We start from the raw sequence: 19,481 nt of genomic DNA, 5'->3' as shown, positions 1-19,481 counted from the left end.
GAAGGTTGGGCCTCCAGTCACCGGTCCTCCAGTCTCCGGTCCTCCAGTCTCCGGTCCTCCAGTCTCCGGTCCTCCAGTCTCCAATGGAAGGTTGGGCATCCAGTCTCTGGTCCTCCAGTTTCCAATGGAAGGTTGGGGCTCCAGTCTTTCGTCCTCCACTCTCCAATGGAAGTTTGGGGTTCCAGTCTCCGGTCCTCTAGTCTCCACTGAAGGTTGGGCATCCTGTCTCCGGTCCTCAAGTTTCCAATGGAAGGTTGGGCATCCAGTCTCCGGTCCTCCAGTCTCCAATGGAAGGTTGGGCATAAAGTGTCCGGTCCTCCAGTTTCAAATGGAAGGTTGGGACTCTAGTCACCAGTCTTCCAGTCTCCACTGGAAGGCTGGGGATACAGTCTCTGGTCCACCAGTTTCCAATGGAAGACTGGGCCTCCAGTCTCCGGTCCACCAGTCTCCACTGGAAGGCTGGGCCTCCAGTCTCCACTGGATGGTTGGGCCTCCAGTCTTTCGTCCTCCACTCTCCAATGGAAGTTTGGGGTTCCAGTCTCCGGTCCTCTAGTCTCCACTGAAGGTTGGGCATCCAGTCTCTGGTCCTCCAGTTTCCAATGGAAGGTTGGGCCTCCAGTCTTTCGTCCTCCACTCTCCAATGGAAGTTCGGGGTTCCAGTCTCCGGTCCTCTAGTCTCCACTGAAGGTTGGGCATCCAGTCTCCGGTCCTCCAGTTTCCAATGGAAGGTTTTGCCTCCAGAATTAATTTTTAATCATATATTTTGCGGCAATTTTTACTAATAAAATCATATTATTGCCTTTTCACCCATTGAGCATTGATGATGAGAGAGCAGCCAATTTATCGCGCTCTGTTACTCCGGGGTCAGTGTTAGAGCAATGGAATAAAAAATAGAGGCGATCAGGTAAAATACTAACTTGCCAAATATTCAGTTTTTAGAATTTATTAAATTGAGGTTTTGGATGAAATACTTATCGGGCATATCTTTATTAATTTTTAAGAACTGATTATAAAACCTTCGCGTGTCTTAATTTAAAATGAAGACATTAATTGCGCCCAAATTACTGCTCTTACAACAAGGTTTTTCTCATTGGAAAATCACTCTCACTGTGGGCACTGAGAGAACGATGAGGTCAAGCGTCAAATTTACTCGATTCGAACGGATTTTTCGAGCAGTATCGGAGCTGCCCCAAAAGAAAAATAACGCCATAAAATGAAGGTCAAGAACACAGCATACGCCTATCAAACACGTGCGCAATATCAGACTGTTTCAAGTCATTTGCTCTTCTCAGGCCCGGACTGGCCCGGGCGGCTAACCGGCGATCGCCGGTCAGATCAGGCCCAACTCAAATTGGGGGCCAAAGTGGAAAAAATTGGCATTAATGGGAAATGAGGTCAACACGATTGCATAGCCGGTGGGGCCAACTACTAGCCAGTCCGACCCTGGCTCTTCTACGTACGCGTGTTAGTGAAATGCCTTTAAAAAGAGTGCTGTTCTTCACGTTTAGCCAAAGATAATATAAAACTCGTACCCTAGATTCGAAATAATTTCCTCGAGCGTAGTCAATAGCGTTTACCCACTTCCTGCCGGAGCTCCGATATATATAACTCCGTAGTTACCATCATAACCAGCTATAGATAAGACAACGGTCAACTTTGATGACACGCTGTTGTACAAACAGCGCGACATCAAAGTTGGCCATGATAGGATTACGGCCGATGGAGGCTGATTTTTCGGAGATCACGTGCCGGAAGTCGGTAAATGCTTCGTTACAAAACAGTCATTCTATAGTTCTCAGAATTCGAATCTAGGGTACGGAGATCTATATTATCTTTGTTATTTCGGTGTACTGCAACGGGAATCGGTATGACGGAACTGGAAGTACCTTGAATATTAATTAGCATTAAGCCAGATCAAATTAGCCAAGGTTAGGATTATTTACGGAGCAAATGTCAAATGTTACCATATTTATATCAGTTGTTTGTGTCATTAATTTAAATTGAACCCTTTTCTCTAATATTGAAACGCTGCGAGCGTGAGCGTTGTTTCTACTTAACCTTAAAGCGAATTCGTTAAAGGGTATTTTTATATGGACGCCTACAAACAAGTCGTAACGCGTAGACCCATTTCGTTTAATTTATTTTCTTGATTTGATTGAATTACAATTTGATCGAATCTCAATGCCAAAGAGCATCGAGTTAAGACATCCCTCTGGCTAAATAAAGATTTTCTGGTCTTTAGAGACACTTTTTTAGGAACATTTATGAAAAATTCCAAGAATTTTGACAAATTGAAGGCTGAATCCGACTCCTTCGATACACCCTTGCGTATGAGCGAATACTAGTTTCAATAATATCACACTTGACTGTGGATCCTGCCTCTCCTGAGCTTGTTGCCAGAACTTTGGCCATAGCTTTGGCGTCAACGGAAACAAGATGTGCCAAATTTGTTAAGTTTATCTCGCATATTAAAGTGAACATTTTATAATTTTGTTAATTACCTGACAAAACGCCCTAAACTTTCTCAACCTGAAAGTTATTTTTACCCCAAAAGAAAAATCCGCAATAGTCTCAATGTTTTTCCTCGAAACGTAATAGCATTTTAAAGGATTTTCGTTTTTCAATCGGTCTAGCCAAGTTATAGAAATATTGATAGAAAAAAGTTTATCAATAGAAGAGTGTTTAACTTTGAGCAGCGTCTATCGAACCAGCGTATGCAGACGCGACACGTCATCGTTCGAAATTAAAAATATATAAATAAGGGGTGACGAACCAAAAGAACGTCTTACTTCTGAATGCGACGGCCTTTTTTGATTTCTGTCCCGTTGGATTGTGGCTTAAAATAGCTCTGACTTTTTATATTTATTTGCCATTTCCTTAGTGTCACGATAAAAGGTGGTTTTTAATTTATGTTTTGCTTCACAAGAATTTCAACAGATCTGTTTATTTATATTAGTATAATATAATACTAATTATATAATATTTGTTATAAAACCAAACTAAAGCTTGATTTAACCTAACCCAAAGCAACATAAAACTAATAGATCCTAGTATAAATAAAATTTAGGGCATTATAAATCAATAGAATCACTTATAAGTTTTAATTTTCTATCATTTTAACCAAATTTAATCACATATTTCGCGTTGGATCATTTGCAATGCAGCTCGATCAATTGAGAATAAATGATACCACGTACCATTTTGGATAATTCAAAGAAAATTTGATTATTTATCATTTCATAAAGTACTAAAACAAATTGCCGCTTTACGAGTTAAAACGTAGGAATTTAGTTAGAAGGTAAATTTAGAAAAGAGTTAATGTAGATTTGACAGATGTTGCTTATTTTTTCACGAACGTATGACAAGTATAGTCCATGCCAAAAACAAAATACAGACATCTATATCGGTTCGCGTAAGCTACGCTATAAAAATAAAAGAAGATATAACTAAAAGAACGTGGGATTCTTAAGCAAGACTAATAAGACTTTGACAAGCTGCCTTGGAGTGGAACCCCTCTCGCGTCCTCCTGTTGCACGTCGGAGAATGGGAGAATGGTTGGTGGCCAAATAGACCATATCCCACGCACGCACACTATCGCGGAAGAGGACAACTTATTTCGGGAAACCGAGTCGGGGAAAAGAAAGTAATTGCTTTCTTTCGAGCAACTGTAAAAATTGTCGCGAATTGCTTTCGCTATTCTTTGTCGCCTCGAACTAAGTCGGGAGTCATGGAGAGAAAATGGACAGGGTATCTCGGCTTAACAATTATTCTGGTAACGCTCCTGGTCGGGGACAACTCGGTATCGGCGGCGAGGAGGACCATTCCCGATTGGCAGATCAAAATTGCTCAAAAGCAAGGGTAAGTGTCACCCGCAAATATTTTTTTTTAAAGTAGACCAAATGATACTAGCAATTTTGTAATTTATCTAATCAATCGTGTTATCTCTCAAAAACTGCGTTCGTTTATAATACCTTAATTATCATAAAAATGCTTTTGTTTAGGGACAAAATCTATATTATCCCTCGTCATACAATGTTCACAAATAAAAAGATCTAAAAAGTAATCGAAAATAGTTCATTGATTTTGATTCATTTTATTAAGTTAATTTCCGTGATTATCTATGATTTTCACACCTGATTACTTAAAAGAAAGGCTTAGGTTGAAAAGATTTTCAAATTATTTCGAATGACTTAATGTAGTCCATGTGTGGTTCTTATTAACTTAATGTTTTTATAAATACAGTCCCTATAAATGCAGTCCAAAGGTGATTCTTATTAACTGAAGGTTTTTATAAATGCAGTCCATGGGTGGTTCTTATTAACTTAATGTTTTTAAAAACTTAACTACCAGAGGAGTAGCCAAGGGCTAAATTTATATAAGCATTTGCCCCCCCTTTTTGTGAGTTATAAATGCAATAATAAAGTTATGAAGTTCCTTCCCCCTTTTGACTAGGTATGACGATTGCCCCCCCCCCCCCCCCTTTGAAAACTTTCGGCGGGTGACCCTGTATATAAGATTTAGAGGAAACCTACGGAGACCTGATTTATCTTAACATAACTTTATGACATTTTAGAGTACCTGCGTCCTATCGAACTCAACCCAACCTTATCTAACCTCCCCTAACCCAATCTATATGGACATACCTTTAGTGTACGTGAGAGCCACAGCTCCTGAGACAGCCAGTCGAACCCTAACCTAACCTAACCTAATTTAACCTCACCTAACCCAATCTATATGGAAATACCTTTAGTGTACGTGAGAGCCACAGCTCCTGAGACAGCCAGTCGAACCCTAACCTAACCTAACCTAATTTAACATCGCCGCATTTAGTTAGTCTATTAAAACCGAACCTAACCTAACTTACCCGGACCTACCCTAATCAAAAGCTTTAAAGAATGGTCTTAAATTCCCGAAACACCATAAAAGCCATGAATCGTCTTAAAAATCGATACTAACGAAATAGCCATTCAATTTTAATTTGCCTTAAAAATAATATAGTTTATCGTTTAATTAGTTTACCTTTCACAATATTATCTTCGTTAATGGTGGGATTTTTTTTAGTTATTTTAGGGGATTTATTTCCAATAATATTGCGATTTTTTTCTATTAGAGGGGGGATTTTGTCTAATCATTATTTCCGGGATGCTTTAGGTCAAAGGGATGTTGCTTTTGGGGCAATTATAGGCGGGAATTGGCAACAAACGCAAATATTTAAGATAAAACTTATTTTTGAACTAACAACAATTGCGTTAAGGTTAACGGTTATATTTAGTGTAGGGATTTGTTGTCTCGCTAACCACCACCTACCTACCCGGCCACCTGAATAAATTTCATTAAAATCGCTAGCCAAAGAAATTAACAATTCCTTTAAGCTTGTAACTTTCTTAGAATATTTTTTTAATGAAATTCAGGGTTGAATTGTTGGCAAAAAAGAAAAATGCTATATTAAAGTGGAGAAATTCGTTGAACCCGTGTAATTATTAATTAAGTAGTCGCGGCTAATTACACCTAAATTCTATAAGTGGAGTTTCCTGGCAAATGGGAAAGCACCAGAGGCAGCCATTAATCAGAAGGGGGAGAGATTAGGGGCAGTTTATTGCATTCAGGGATGTCCCAAAAGTAAGGGATAAACATTCAAACACCAAATTCATCTTTGTACGTGTAAAATCACATTTTGGTTTCTAAACAAGATTTAATCATGATTAAATCGTCAGAAAAATCAAAGACGTGATCTGCCCTCAAAATCAGCATTTTAATGGTTAAAACTATAAAGTGTCTTCAGCATGTATTCCCAAGAATGCATTCAGAATTTTTAAAGTTCGTCCGCTTTCAATATGTGTTTTCAAAAAATCTGGCTCAGTCTTTGGAGTTCAGTTCAGTAGGTCCCAGTTCTAAAACCGTCGGCGCGACCCGCATCAATGTACGTTAATAAGCTGGCAAACATGTTTCCCGAAAAAACAATAAAAACCAAAGACTACAGACAGTTACATGTCCCTTCCTAGAGTATACCACCTCCTAGGCTGTTCTTTGATGGGGATTTTATGAAAACACCTATTTATCGTCACACGTTGACCCGATTCTTCCGATTGCTTTAACTTTCTTTTCCGATTGCTTATCGTGACGTAAAAGATTGTTAAACGCCAAAACTCTCAAAAGCCGTTTCTAATTAAATAATAAAAATGGCGGTTAACAAAAATCTGCTATGTGCGCGATCAACAATCGTACTTTTATTAAACGTATCCGAAAAACCGGTTCGTAGAACAAGTTAATTTTATACCGCCCGATACCGATCGTGAAGTCATACTGGAATAAACAAAAATCATTCAGCAACTGTGACGGTTTTTTTTTATACAACGTTTTCATAAATCAAATTTTAAGGCTGTGCGAATAGTGGTTTTAGGCAATCGAGTCGGATATCGTGTACGACCTTTTTTTCATCGAGTATTCGAATCGAGTAATCGAGTACTTGATTAAGGGAAAATTTTCTCTCATTCTAGTCAATTAATTCAGAAAAAAACTCGATTAATATTTTTAACGAGTCGTGTTATCGAGTACTTGATTAGGAGCTGGTTTTATTCAAGTAATTAGAAATGAAATTTAAAATGAGCATAAACTAACTTTCAATGTGGAAAAATATTCCTTTAACTTAAATGATCCACCGTTTCCACAACTTTAGTAACCTTATAGTGACTACAATACTGGCCTAATTAAAGAAATTAATAGTAAAATACCAATACAATCATATTATTGGAGAAAAACGGGGCAGACGCACTACGTATTAAAAACCGTGATCCATCCCCAAGGTCATTCAATGCATTTGTTGTTTGTACGTCTTGTAGGTACCGTTTATTATTGCCGCCCCAAAAAGTTTCAAAAACCCCTCTTAGAACTTAGAGCAGCTTTTTCGACTATGCAATTTTTTGGTACTCGATAATCCAATTACTTATTCGAGGTCGAGTTCGAGTACTTGACTTCCAAAAATGCCGAGTAATCGATGATGTTCGAGTACTCGCGCAGCCCAATCAAATTTCCATTTTCTTCCCAATTTCGGAAAGATAGTTTTAGGCCTGGTTTTCACTTGGCGGAAAATCACCGACAGAAAGTTTGACGTCGGCGATATGGTTTTCGACGTTTCGCTCACTGTCGGCGTTTTAGCATTTTCCCTTGGCGTTTTTTTAGGGCGGAAATAAAGCGATTTCTTTCTGGCAGCGAGTTCGTCGGTTTTCGTCTGATAGTGGAGATTTAAGCCTAGGCCTAAAAATGGATGATTTATCTGATCATAATAGTGAACTATTGATTAAAGCTCATGTAAGCATTTTAAATTTAATGTTATTTTACATGATCTATCGTGTTCAAAGAAATATGAGTTATGAAAGATCGGTTTGTGTGAAAGAAACATACTGGAAAAGAAGGCAACAAGGGTATCAAAAAAAAACACGTTCCAAAATTCACAGAAAAGCACGTGGCCGAGTTCCGGATGCAAGAAGCAGGAAATTAACCATCCCCCTGACGTCACAGTCACCTTTCGAAAATGGTTTTTGATTGGTTGAAAAAGAGCGAAATCGCCCAACTGAGCGAAAAAAATAGAAATGAAAATCGCCACACAAAACCGAAAACCGACGGAATTTCCGCCCGGCGTCGACGGAAATTTTCGCCCATTTTCCGTCGACGCCGGGCTTTTTCGCCCAAAAACCGCCAAGTGAAAACCAAGCTTTAAAACCAAAATATTTCGTTTCAGTCCGAACACTTGCGCGGTGGAAGAAATTCCAGGCACGAACAAGAAATACTGGACCGAATGCAAGTACTGGTCCAATCGTGAAATATGCGGCGTTAAAACGTAAATAATTTACTTAGCTACGAGGAAATTACGTAATTTTAAAATATCGATACGAAATAGAGTGATTCGATACGAATGTTGCGAAGGCTTTCAACAATTACAAGGCAAACATGGCTGTACCGGAGGTAAGATATCAAAAATACATTCAAATATTATAACGAATCTTATTTCCTACTCCGTCATAGTCAAACCGATGGTGGATATTCTGGAGACGACCAGAAATTTGGGAGCCACCAGTTTCGTCGACTTCCTGGTTCAGACCGGCATAGCGGAACGAATCAAAGAGGAAGGTGGAGCTCACACAATCTTCGCGCCGACCAACGACGCTTTCAAAGTACTTTGGTCGTAACCCAGTCATAGACAAACATTGAATTGACCAAACCTCTCTCTACACAGAGCATGGTGACAATTCATCAAGAGATATTTAACCATAGCCTGCGTGATTTCAATTCGTCTCCGCTATTATACCATATTGTGTCCAAACGAATTCATTCGAAAGACTTCGGAGCCAACTTTATGGCGGATACCATGCTCGGAGGTCCGCAGCTGCGCATCAACAGATACGCCAACGGGGTATTTCTCGTAAATGTAAGCCCGATGAACGCTTAACTATTCAGCTATCTATTCCTACAGATGATGTCCGTTAATTGCGCCCCAATTATTCGTAAAGACCAAGAAGCGTTGGACGGCATCGTCCATTTGCTGGACCAAGTTCTTTTACCGCCGTCCAGCGAAAGTTTTACGAGCGTGCCCGAGATGATATTCTACGATGGGCGCTTTCGGGAGCTATCGCGCGCTTTACTTCAATCGAATCTAGTCAACGAACTCAGATCTCAGGGACCATTTACCATTTTCGCCCCTTTCGACGAAGCGTTCCAAAAAATCAGCCCGGATGAATTGAGAAAAATCACCGATAATCCAAAAGCTCAGCTAGGTTGGGTAAAAAAAAACAGGGTGACAAAAGCTAAATTGTAGATTAAAACGGGAACCGTTTCCTTTACAGCTCTATTGCAGAATCACATAGTCCACCATCCCATTTGCCCAACGGCCATTATCGATAACCACAATATGAAGACCATGGGCGGCGAGAGACTACGTTTCTCTTGCAACGGAACGTCGATGCTAGTCAATGGAGTTCGAATGCCGGGGGAAACGATTCTCGCTAAAAACGGATTGGTAGTAGTAGTTAACGATTTGCTAATTCCGGATGAAGGTAATTTCTCGGACTTTTGAACTTATTACCCGAATCACGCTTGATTCTTCACCCAGTAAGAAGTATAGTGGACATCGCCAAAGACCGGGAATACATATCCATATTCAATCATATCGCCAAATTCGGGGCTCTGGAAGAACTGATTAAAGTGACCGAAGAAAGCCAAGTGTCAATTTTCGCGCCCACCAACGCGGCCTTCGAAGAGATTTCGGCCAAGGAATTGGACAAACTGAAAACGAACGTGGAAGCGGCCCGTAGTTTTCTGAACTATCATACGGTCGACGGCAGAGTGACCAAAGACACCATGATCGATAACCAGAGAGTAGACAATCTAAATAAACAGTCGATTTTGAGGTTGAAGGTCTATCGCAAAGTAAGATTGTCTTTCTTACCAACGATATCAGTATATTTGACTAATTTCGTTAATTATCGCGATCGAGGCGACTGGTGTGGAGAACGCCATCATTCAGGAAGGTGACGTGTCGGGACAAAATGGAGTCCTACACGTCATTGACAAAGTCTTGTTCCCTCCAGATTTAAGCACTTTGGAAATGTTCAGGAAAGACAGAAATTTTAGGTAATAAAAATGAGCGTTATACCTGAAACAAAGACGTTTGTAAAAACGTTGACATCCAATTACAGTTTGTTCGCGAATGCCATAACCCGCGTGAGAGAGACGGACCCGCAATTCTTGAACGTTTTTGAGAACGACTCCATCACGATTTTCGCGCCAAACGATTACGCCTTCCAACAGATGGACGAACAGGAACTGGCGAATTTGATGGAGGACAGCCATCAACTTAAACAGGTATAGATTTCAGGTTTCAGCAATGAAAACGCGCTAATATCCCATTTGATATTTTAGGTTTTACAAAACCACGTGGTTGACAATATGATATCTTCGGGGTCGTTTCAAAGCAGATTGGTCTATCGAGTTCCCACAGAAAACGAGCCGATCAAAATCCATAAGAGACACGGCGGAGACCTAATGGTTAACAGCGCCCACGTCGTCAAGCAAGACCTCGTTACCAAGGACGGTATCGTACATTGCATCGACAAAGTACTTATGCCAGAGCCCGAAAATCACGGTCACTTCCGGGATTTTAGAAAAAGAAGAAGATCCACGAACAGGCGGAATCGACGCAGATATTAACTACTCTACGCGCAATTGCATCAACTGACAATATTTAGTCTTTCCTTATCAACTGAAAGGGATTTATCGCTTGCCCGCGTTCGTTGCAGCTTGCTTTTTTAACAGTAGATGGTTAATTATGGTTGTGATACAAAATACGTCAAACAAAGTGCTTCAAAATGTAACACGTACTATCCCACCCTCGAACAGAATTTAATACGCCTAAAAACGTGTAGAATCAAATCTCGTTTAATTAGCCTATGTTTTGAACTGTTTATTCTGAAAATTAACGAGTCTTATAGCCAACGGGCAAAGTGTCCAACCAGAAGTATATGATATTTCATACGATATATCTTCTCTATTTCTAGCTTAACCTATTAGTGAAATTGTTGATCAATGAAATTTTATTTTCGATTTCATCATATTTCGATAAATAAAAATAAAAATGAACGTGCCAGTTTCTTATTTATATTGATGTAATACAGATAAAACCCGTACATTAGTTTAGAGGGTACACATACGCCCGTTTATTTTAGAAATTTTAAGCCATCCTTGGCGAAGTTTAGTTTTTAAAATTAGACTTCGGGTAATTCCCAAATCCTCGTTTCATTTTGATTCATATTACCCACCTAGGAGCAACAAACACAAGGAGAACGCAGCTAGCCTTTAAACACGCTAACGAAGGGTTGTGTACGAATTTCATTGGACGAGCGTCACGAGCCTTTACGCTGAACGTTTTACGGGCGGGGGGGAAGACCATTTCCGAATTTTCCCCTTCCGACGCCAGCAGACGCTAGAGCGTCTAGCCAATGAAAAACGTACACAAGAAAATACACGACTTTTGACGGGTTGCGTTCTCCTTGTGTGGGGTGTTGTGTTTGTTGCTCCTAGTTACCCACAAACCCACCCTTTCCATCAAAATCAATAATAAAAAAACAATAACTCTTGTCCAATGAAAATAGCGATCTCATAACGGTGGAGCTCAGTCTGAAGATCTCGGTGCCAGCGATGTTCGACGTGGTTTGTTTTAATTAATCCATGATCGGATTTATTAAATTCATCTTCTTGTATATCTATTTTTCGAGTAAGCCTCTTCCATTAACGAAGATGGCCAGACTTTACTTCAAAACATGTTAACGAAAAGAATTTTATTTACCGTTCTTACATAAACACGCGAATTATTTATTAAGATAATAATTTACCCTTTAAAATTTTCTGTTGTTTTTTCTGTTTTATTTCTCGATAACTTACAAGTTAGTTTATTTTAGTACTTGCTCATTTCCAGAATTACCCTAAGGTTCCCTACTATGGACTAATTAATAAAATTAGTTTTACGGAAACTAGTTAATTAATTAATCTTCCTACACGTTTAGCGTCAGCTGACAACGATCATTTTCCGAATTGAAATTGATAATTTCGTAATTAAGGTCGACGCTAACTGACTCTCGACTAAGCGCTTTTGGTATTCAACCTTGTTGATAATATTCTGATAATTAACAATAGATCATTTTGAAGTTTTACAACTAATATGTATCATTATTTTCAAATTGATTTAATTTCTATGAAGTAAGCTAAAAATCGTATACTAATCGTAAAAATATATTTATTAGGCCTAAGTCATCAAGCGACTTTTAAAGCCATTAATTTAGGTGGCCGGGGTTGCTATGCGTAACTATAAGAACTATAAGATCAGATGAACTAAGATGATGATACTGTTAATTCAAACAAGCATGAATTTATTCATATTCAACATGAATAAATTCATGATACAAGGGATAAAAATATAAATAGATCGAATAAATATAATACTGGAATGTGAATATAATATAAAGGGTTAGGTATTAACGGTAGTACATAAATCTTCAGGCTATGAAGAACGAAAACCTATTATAATCCTTCTCGAAAATGTATATTTTGAGGTAGCTTGGTCTACTTATTGATAACACTATGCGAGAACGAATAGTCCAGCAGTTGTATTAGCTCGTCTTACGTCGTTAGTTGTTATGAAAAATGTATGTTATAAGCGAATATTGTTGATTTGATACCTAACGCAACAAGTTGTATTCTAGGAGATTTTAATCGAGAAGGTACAAGAAGCTTTCAAATTTCGTTACAAGTTTATTTTGGTGAACCGATTCTTAGCCAATTGTATAACTTGTATTGCTAACTGGTCAGTTGGAAAATGAGGGGTACAAATAAGCTATCAGTAGTCAAATATTGGGGGAAACAAGCTAGGTATTATACAGTGTTTTAATTAATTTTGGGGACCGGAAATTTAAGTTTCGACGTAAAAAGTGTCAGTAGCTTCAAGAATTTTAGACAGGCAAGAACGATACGAGAAACCAGTGCTGAGAAGCACATCGAAAATTGATAGTGCCCACTTCGGAATTCGAAAGTGTAAAACATGAGAAGGATGAGTTATCTGGAACTTCCCCAGGAGCAGTCGCCCAATGTAGTTCTTTTTATAAAGTAACTTGACTTTCTTGTTTTAATGTGGCTCTCATGTCACATTCTCTTACTTTTACAATCTGTCGCGAAGAAAATACATCTTTCAAGTGCGCGTGCAAATCGCTAGAATATACTAATAAAGCTGTGTATTGTGACGTAAGAACAACATTTTAACAAGATGGGCAAGACTTTGCTAATAGGGCGGAAAATAAAAAGAATTTTCTCAGCACTTGGACTAAGCAAAAGCTTTAAACCTCCCGCCACCTAGGAATATAATACTCCTAGCCGCCATGACTCTCTACGAGATTGAACTTTATCTTCAACAAGAGGGGTTATTTTGGTAGGGTATGCTTAGACTATACCGACTAGCTTCCACAAGCCTTCCTAGCGGGGGGGGGGGGGCAAGGAAGTAGTAGGAAGGACTGTGGGGCAACTCTATTATACAGGCAGAACAGAGACCAATCAAGACTAAGGACTTTAGAAAGGAAAGACTGATTTAATTGCGACCGCGATGGTTTTAAATTTCCTATCTATCAGCTATATTTATCGCCTTAATTATTTCGGAGATACCTATTATCTAATATCCAATTTCCTTATATCGCGAGGGCGTTAAATTTCTAATCGTATGTTATATAATTTACATTTCTTATCCTAAGGATCTGCAAGAGCTGACAAAGTCACTGGGAGCCCGGATATAGTGTTGTCGTCTGATACGATTTTGAAAACCCATAACGTCACAGCTGTAGTGTTAATAGTGGCCGCCATGACAGTTACCGTTTTTTATCAATAGGCAAATTTCAATGGTGACGTCGCAGGGTTTCAGACGACAACACTCTAAGGGCACAGATCTATACCTAAACTGTCTGGAACTTCTGAAGGTGTATACAGGGTGTAAATAAAACAACGATTAAGTGCTAACAAATCAAATTAAATTTTAGTATGGATTTAAAATTTTCAGGTCACGTAGCTCGTGCAGGGGGACATTTGAAAAGAAATGTATACAATTTCTTAAAGCTTGGGTGAATTCTTATCTCAGAAGAGTTATTATATCCTTCTGGTCGAACTGGGCCAGTGGTCTAGCTAAGGTCTCTAGGGCTAGCCTACGAAAATGTTTTATCCATAACAAGCGTCCCTAAGGACCATTGTTATAGAAACTTTTGTGGGGCAGGCCCGTAACTAATATTTATTTCTATGAAAATAAGTTGTAATACAAATTATATAGTTCTGATAAAATTCAAATATTACGTGTCTTACATCTTTATTGGTTCATAACAGATATACATTAAAATAGTATTATAAAAGTAATGCAATTATCCATAAAATAATCCAAATATACATATTGGAATTCCACCAAAATGGAAAATTAAAATGATAATTATAGTGAATTAAAGGTAGACGTGCACTTTCAATAATATAAACTAAATGTATTAAAGTGCGATTACATTAACTAGTGGAATTGTATATCGTTATATAAGGAACTGCGCTTATAGGGAATAAAATGGGGGAATGAAAAAAATTCATTTATTTGGATGCAAAACATCCAAGACTGCGGCTATGTCTCCCTGTTTGGCTTTAATCAAAGAGATCAACCAATCTCCTTCGTTGGAATACCCCATGTGCAGCATTTGCTCTAAAGCAAGTTGAAATTTACCTGAAAAAACCAAAATAATTAAATTACACATTTGGGGAAGAATATTTTATACAACAAACTGTAAATCGTTATTACCATTATCAAGTTCAACTGACGGGTACAAAGACGGAGTGAATTTTGAAGCTGCAGTTAATTTTGTGGCTGGAACATGAGCAGTTTGAGTTTCTGGGGAAATAGATCTAGATTTAACTTGAGTTGCATCACTATTTACTATAGTCCAACCATATCCAGAATTTTCCTGAAAAAGGAATAATTTAATTTATGTTATTTATACGTAACAATAAGGTAAAAACAGGGTAATTAGTTAGTTACAATAGTAATTAAAATAAGCTTTTTTTTCTTTTTTTAAATTCCGATACAATAAAAACTTCAAATAATATTTTTGTTATCATATTTTCTATTTTTTGCCATTGTTACTTTTTATTTCATTGTTTATATATTAAAAAATTAACAAATTTCCAAAATTAAATGAAAAATTAAAGGGCTATAAGTCACTGTTGACTTAATTAGATCTTTTTTAAACTTTAATTTTTACAAAAGGACTTCAATTTAGCCGCACTTGTAGCGCCACCAAGAATGTATTTATTTATACTCAGGGAGAATGAATATGTCGATATTACTCTTAGCGTTTCTAAAATTCCACCCATTGGGGCCCCGGTATGCTGCTCCGCTTTAATAAAATCAAATAATACTGCAATCTCATTGGGTCTTAAAAATTACGTTTTTCGACGCGATTAACGCTGCTGCGAGGACGCAAAAAATAAGACCGCCTCCTTACCATGTTATCTTCAGAAACATCGATCAAAGTAGTAGTTGGCGGTTCAGCTATTCCCGCAATTTTGATTTGTTTAGAGATGGCCCCAGTTTGTCTCTGTTTGATTTGCTCTTGGACTTGTTTAACCTTTGTGGCATCATCAGTCGCAACTTCAGCCACATTTTGGCCTCCGTCACTCACAGCCGTAACTGGTACCAAATTTTCAACTGATGCGGATGAAGAAACTTCGTTGGTTTCAGTTGGCGCTACAGTAGTTGAATTAGTGGTAGTTCCCTCAGTCGAGGATGTCGCCTGAGCTTCAGAAGCTCTTTGATCAGAAGAGTCTCCCGTAACTCCGTGAAGAACTTCGGACAGAATACCTTGAACCTCAATAAAGCGTTCCTTGGCAAATTCTTTTCTTTCTTCAGGGCTCAAGTTCTGCATATGTTGAAACAAATTTCCTGACATTTCAGTGATGTTGGACAAAATGCGCCTTAAAGACGGAGGATCATTGTTATTGGGGCTATCATTCTGGCTATCTTTTTCAGTGCTGTTATTCTGGCTATCTTTTTCTTTTCCATCAGTGGTGGATCCGAATAATCCCCCTGGTATACAAAATGAATTTTCAAAACTCTTTTTAGGGTTAGGTTTGCTGGGGCACGATATGCATGGTTCAATTTCTCCATCACTGTTTTCTACATCAACAGTAACGTTGATACCTATCATTGAAAAAGATAAAACATTATTAAAAATACAAGAAATAATTAAAAATTGTGATTAATTACCGAGAGGGTCAAGCATATTAGCCACAGAAGTTCCGATGTTTTTAAGAATGGCGTTCTTGTCCATATTTCCATGAATTCCAAAAAAAGGGCCAAATCCACAGTCGAGAAATGGGTTGTCCTGGTAAAAGCCTGGAATTCCACTCGATGTAGCGTCACCCTTATCCGATCCCTTGTGCTCTTCTTTTTTAGCTTTCATTCGGTGAATGCGTTTGCAGTGTTTCTCTCTAATAGCATCCATTTTCGCTTTCATCTTTTCCTCTTTCTTTTCAAGATGCGCTGAATGACGGGCCATTTTGAACCAGATATGTTGCATTGGTTTGAACCATTCTCGAGTAGCCTATTAACAATAAGATTAGTATTATAAAGAATGTATTTTTAAAATACAGAAAGAAATACTTACATAGTTTCGGGTTGGTGCAATGATTCTGATCATATCATGATCATTATGGGTGTTTTTCATCAAGCAAGATTGGCAAAGGTCATAGTCATCACAAGTTAAGCACTTGTAACGAGGTCCAGAAATGGTTCCGTTACACCCATCACAAAGAACATTTGGATGGATTTCTGGCTTAAGTAATGGAGCCGTTTCATTCAATGTAGCACTCGAATTTGATTCACTGACTTCCTTGTCAATGGTTGCGATACTTTCAACTCCCATCACTCTGATATAGACACGAAGCACTCCACCAGAGGCAAAGGTAATAGCTTGCAGTAATTCTTCTTCACTAGAAACAGTGATGTTATCACCCTCCTCATCTAAATTAAGAATTTCATTAAAAAAACTTTAAAAAATTAGAGCTTATGTTTTATTTCATATATTCTTACCTTGCCAAGTTATCGAAAAATTGTGGTTGTTTAAGTCCGGAAAGACAGACTTTATCTTTTGACGAAGTATCGCATAAGTGATGTCCGTGATCACTAACAGCCTAACTTCTCTAACTTTTACGGACGTTCCGACTTGGCTATCTTCGTAAAGATAGGCTTTCACCTTCGTAGCGTTATTATTTGCCATTTCTCAATTCCACAACAAACAAAACTCAGCAATTGCTTTCAAAATATCAAAAAGACGTTGAAGAATATAATATTAAAATACTTGGACAATAAGGTAAGCAACAAAAGGACGACTTATACACTTCCTTCCCAGTTTCCAGCGAAAATATAACTACGTAAATTTTTGTACGCACTTTTTATATGGTACAAGAAGTTCTAGAACATTACCTACATGTAACAACAAAAGACGAGGCGAATGAATTGGAAATGACTCATAATAAACAAGACCACGTTCGGTCACGGTCACGTGCCACTTATTCACGATCTTTCTAAATCCCGATTGGCTGCTTTAAAAATGACATCATGAATTTAGTATTTCATTGGACAGCTTCAGCCATTACCAACAACTTTTAGATGAACGCCATGATGACGTTTTGCTTTAATGTAGCATGACGAAATTTCTATGGTTTGTGTTAGGCTGAGAAATAAGGAATTTTTTTTTAAACTGGAGCTGTGGCCAGTAGAGCCTAGGTAGTTTAATTAAAAAACTGGCCTCTGGCCACTGGCTACTTACCATTTTTAAACTTCTAAATCAGGCTTTCATAATTTATGGTCAAATTATCTATTCTTGACAATATGTGCTATTGTTAGTTATTATTGGTATTTCAAAATATTGGAGTGTTAAATAAAGAACTATAAATCTGCTTAAGCAATATCTAGACACATCTTTATTGAGCAATGTAAAATTAAAAATATCACTACTATCATAAATGGATCACATTGTAATGAGGCCGATCATTGAGTTGGGAATATTAATCTAGAGATCCAATCAAATTACGAATGTGCCGTCTCCTCTAAAATGACGAGAAAACGTTATCATATGACCCGTGGCGCCGTCCATTATTTTTGAAAAATAAATCTTTTTGTCGGAAAACGTGACTTATTTGAACGAACCATTGAGAGATAGACGGCGCCACGGGTATAATGATAAAGTTTTCTCGTCATTTGGGAGTATTCCTATTTTTTAAAAACTTTTTTCGCGAAATACTGAAATCCAACGTTTTGATTGCACCTCTAGATTAAAATTCCCAACTCAATGAGGCCGATTCGGGCTTCACGACCATAGAAATATTACGCGTAACTGAGAAATAGCCAAACAGCCGTGGCAGACAATCGACGAATAACCATAGAAATAGAAATTAGACTAGAAGCACTGCCCTTTCCGCCAATCCCAAGGGAAACAGGCGAGCTAGAAAGCTGACATTAGGGTGGAATCGCGATGTATGCGCCATCTGACAAATGCATTAAACATTGTCGTCATGGCTACAACGCGAATTTCGAAGAGGGAAAAAAAAAGGTGATCCACTGCGCATCACGTCGTGCGCAGCGGCGGTCTTTTCGTGTTTAAATTTTTGCGTCTAAAAGCATATCCGCAAAAATGGTTAAAAACTGCGCTTTTTCACATTGTAATGAGAGATCTGGGAAAGAAATAAAATTATCATTTCATAAGTATGTAAGCTAGTTGTGTGTTTCGAGGCACTCCACCCCAGTACGCCCCCCCCCCCCAGTACGCCCCCCCCCCACCCTTTTTCCAATGGGATAATTTCCGTGGCACCCTTTTCCCCATAGTCGAACCACCGCAGTAAGGCCCTTCCTCCCCTTTTTCCCCAGGTGGTATTTAACCGGGGTACCCACCTCCCCCTTTTTCCCATGTGATAATTACCGGGGTACCCCAGTAAGTCCCTTCCTCCCCCTTGTCCCAGGTGATAATTACCGTGGTACCCGTGGTACCCACCTCCCCCTTTTTCCCCTGTGATAATTACCGTGGTACCCTACCCTGTGCCCCTTTAAACCCCCGGTATCCAATGTTTGATGCATAAAGGCCACAGGACTAACTAAAAGTTGTTGTAACGAACAAAATATCGTCTGCTACCCCTCCTTCAACTTTGTCGAATGACGTCACTATACCGATAAGCAACGGAAAAACCATCTCGCTCAGCCGATGTTTCCGCTAAGTCTCCGAGGATCAACGTGACGTCAAAAAACCCGTTCGGCAAAAATTGCTGACCGTTTAGCTCAGCGCTGAGGTTTTTTAGAGTTGTTGAACCCCCACCCCCCTCCCACCTCGCCGTTCCCGAAATGCACAGTACTTCTGAAACTAGCCCATACAAAAAAATTTCGGGTGTATTGCGTGTTGGGACAAACACGGCCCAACTCTCAGGGGTGACAGATTTTGAGAAAATAGATAGTCGAACCACCTCAGTAACGCTGCGAAAGGCAGGAGAGAAAATTTCGGGTGTATTGCGTGTTGGGACAAACACGGCCCAACTCTAAGGGGCGAGAGATTTTGAGAAAATAGATAGTCGAACCACCTCAGTAACGCTGCGAAAGGCAGTCTCGGTTTCCCTCTGTGCCGCCGGTGAACCAGTGATGTTCCAAGCGGTACATTTGTACTTTTTTAATACATTTTTGATTTTGAAGTACAAAAATACATTTGGAGATTTTTAATACGTATTTAGTACATTTTGTAAATTTATGATACCAAAGTAAACTTTTAGATACGTATTTAGTACATTTTGTAAATTTATGATACCAAAGTAAACTTTTAGATACGTATTTAGTACATTTTGAAAATATATGAAACGAAAATACATTTTTATATTTTTGACAT

General features: G+C 38.6%; 2 protein-coding genes across 2 annotated transcripts; one reads left to right on the top strand and one right to left on the bottom strand.

Moving 5' to 3' along the window:
* The first annotated feature begins 3,516 nt into the window (after positions 1-3,516).
* LOC149947324 (transforming growth factor-beta-induced protein ig-h3-like) lies at positions 3,517-10,632 on the top strand. The gene is made up of 11 exons (XM_090172999.1): positions 3,517-3,858; positions 7,739-7,837; positions 7,898-7,962; positions 8,023-8,171; positions 8,234-8,410; positions 8,471-8,771; positions 8,841-9,050; positions 9,107-9,423; positions 9,491-9,627; positions 9,693-9,858; positions 9,916-10,632. Exons 1-11 carry the CDS (start codon positions 3,728-3,730, stop codon positions 10,201-10,203), a joined length of 2,040 nt encoding a protein of 679 aa, XP_090029125.1. The 5' UTR covers positions 3,517-3,727; the 3' UTR covers positions 10,204-10,632.
* Positions 10,633-13,871: 3,239 nt separating this feature from the next.
* LOC149947323 (uncharacterized) lies at positions 13,872-17,060 on the bottom strand. The gene is made up of 6 exons (XM_090171901.1): positions 16,646-17,060; positions 16,221-16,576; positions 15,821-16,157; positions 15,060-15,754; positions 14,357-14,519; positions 13,872-14,281 (listed from the first exon to the last, which is right to left on the bottom strand). Exons 1-6 carry the CDS (start codon positions 16,830-16,832, stop codon positions 14,148-14,150), a joined length of 1,872 nt encoding a protein of 623 aa, XP_090028027.1. The 5' UTR covers positions 16,833-17,060; the 3' UTR covers positions 13,872-14,147.
* Positions 17,061-19,481: the final 2,421 nt, after the last annotated feature.

The sequence above is a fragment of the Leiobunum rupestre genome, chromosome 4 (assembly GCF_980474605.1).
Source record: "Leiobunum rupestre chromosome 4, qqLeiRupe1.1.hap1, whole genome shotgun sequence".
Lineage (NCBI taxonomy): Eukaryota > Metazoa > Arthropoda > Arachnida > Opiliones > Sclerosomatidae > Leiobunum > Leiobunum rupestre.
The sequence above is the reverse complement of the archived record's forward strand: the minus strand, read 5'-3'. Positions and strand labels throughout refer to the sequence as shown.

Coding starts and splice junctions, on each gene's coding strand:
- LOC149947324 (XM_090172999.1), top strand. CDS start 3,728: ATGGAGAGAAAATGGACAGGGTATCTCGGCTTAACAATTATTCTGGTA. Junction 3,859..7,738: donor AAAATTGCTCAAAAGCAAGG/GTAAGTGTCACC, acceptor ATTTCGTTTCAG/TCCGAACACTTGCGCGGTGG. Junction 8,411..8,470: donor TCAACAGATACGCCAACGGG/GTATTTCTCGTA, acceptor CTATTCCTACAG/ATGATGTCCGTTAATTGCGC.
- LOC149947323 (XM_090171901.1), bottom strand. CDS start 16,832: ATGGCAAATAATAACGCTACGAAGGTGAAAGCCTATCTTTACGAAGAT. Junction 15,755..15,820: donor TAATATGCTTGACCCTCTCG/GTAATTAATCAC, acceptor TTTCAATGATAG/GTATCAACGTTACTGTTGAT. Junction 14,520..15,059: donor ATGTTTCTGAAGATAACATG/GTAAGGAGGCGG, acceptor TTCCTTTTTCAG/GAAAATTCTGGATATGGTTG.